The sequence below is a fragment of the Orycteropus afer genome, unplaced genomic scaffold (genome assembly GCF_000298275.1).
Source record: "Orycteropus afer afer isolate SDZICR_OR568_19922 unplaced genomic scaffold, OryAfe1.0 scaffold00765, whole genome shotgun sequence".
Taxonomy (NCBI): Eukaryota; Metazoa; Chordata; class Mammalia; order Tubulidentata; family Orycteropodidae; genus Orycteropus; species Orycteropus afer.
Window position 1 is genome coordinate 158,044 of NW_006922352.1, and position 1,268 is coordinate 159,311.

Below are 1,268 nucleotides of genomic sequence, written 5' to 3' on the forward strand. Positions count from 1 at the left end.
GGTCGCTTTGAGTCAGGTCCAACTCAACAGCACATAACAACAACAAGGAGCTCCTACAGGGACTCAAAGACTGGAAATACGAGAGACGTGTGTCCTGAGAGACCGGACGAACACAGAGACGGCTGGCGCCTAGGCAGAAGGCCACGGGGAACACGGGACATCCTTTGGCCGAGGAGGGGGAGCCGTAATGAACGTGCAGGGGCGCTGCCGAGACAGGAAGCCCCAGTGAACACGTCCCCCACAAACCCACGAACCAGTCGCCGTCCAGCCGGTTCCGAGTCAGAGTGGAGCCTGCTCCGTAGGGTTTCCAAGGCTGTGACATTTCCGAAGCATGTCACCAGGACTTTCTTCTCAGGTGTGTCTGGGAGGGTTTGAACCACCGACCTTCCAGTTGGTAACTGAGCACTTACCCATTCTCAAAGGTACACTGAGCTCCGTGACCACAGGCCCTTTGGACCTGCTGTCCTCTGCCTGGTACAGCCACCCCTCTCCCAGTCCTTGGTGAGGATAACACATCTTCATCTCCTGGGTCTTGGTTTCAACTCTACATTCTCCGGGAAATATCCCATGATGCCCCGCACGGAGCTGGGCACCCCACCTTGGGGCTCCCCTGTGTCCTAACTCACCACCCTGTGGAGTCTTCCACACTGGGCTTAGGCTGGACTGTGTCCCTGCCTGTCTCCCCGTCTGGATGCGGAGCCCATTGAGTGACCGGGGCTGACTCAGCTGTTTCTCCGCTGCTTGTGCAGGCCTGGCCCTGGGAGGTGTCAGGAAATGTTTGTTGAATGAATAAAGGGACGATCTCATCACTTCCCGGCTCAGAAACCTTGCTGGCTTTGTCTCACCCCAAATCCGGGTCCGGGCCCTTCTCACCCCCTCCTGATGCCTCCTTCACTCCAGCCCTTCCTCCACTGTGCCCAGCACGGGCCTGCCTCAGGGCGTTGGCATCTGCTGTTCCCTCTGCCTGGAACACCCTTCCTGCAGATCCACACAGCTTATCCCCCACCCTGGACTGGTCTTGGTTCAAAGGTCATCCTTCCCCTTGAGGCTTCACCTAACTACCCTGTCTGTCTCAGTTAGAGATCTCCAGAGAGACAGAACCAACAGGATGGGTAGATAAATATAGGAGTCGATTCTGACCCACAGCGCCCCTAGAGGACAGAGTGGAACTGCACCACAGGGTCTCCAAGGCTGTCAATCTTTACAGGCGCAAAGCCCAAACCACACCCACTGCCGTGGAGTCCATTCTGACCCACAGCGCCCCTAGA

At 57.3% G+C, this 1,268-nt stretch overlaps 1 protein-coding gene across 1 annotated transcript in view; it reads right to left on the reverse strand.

Moving 5' to 3' along the window:
* The window catches only part of CTU1 (cytosolic thiouridylase subunit 1), a 36,007-nt gene that overhangs the window by 26,254 nt on the left and 8,485 nt on the right, over positions 1 to 1,268 (reverse strand). The window contains exons 3-4 of the mRNA XM_007957593.2: positions 627 to 763; positions 113 to 204 (exon numbers count right to left, since the gene is read on the reverse strand). Coding sequence (XP_007955784.1) covers positions 113 to 204; positions 627 to 763 — 229 coding nt within the window. The remainder of the gene's footprint in view (positions 1 to 112; positions 205 to 626; positions 764 to 1,268) is intronic.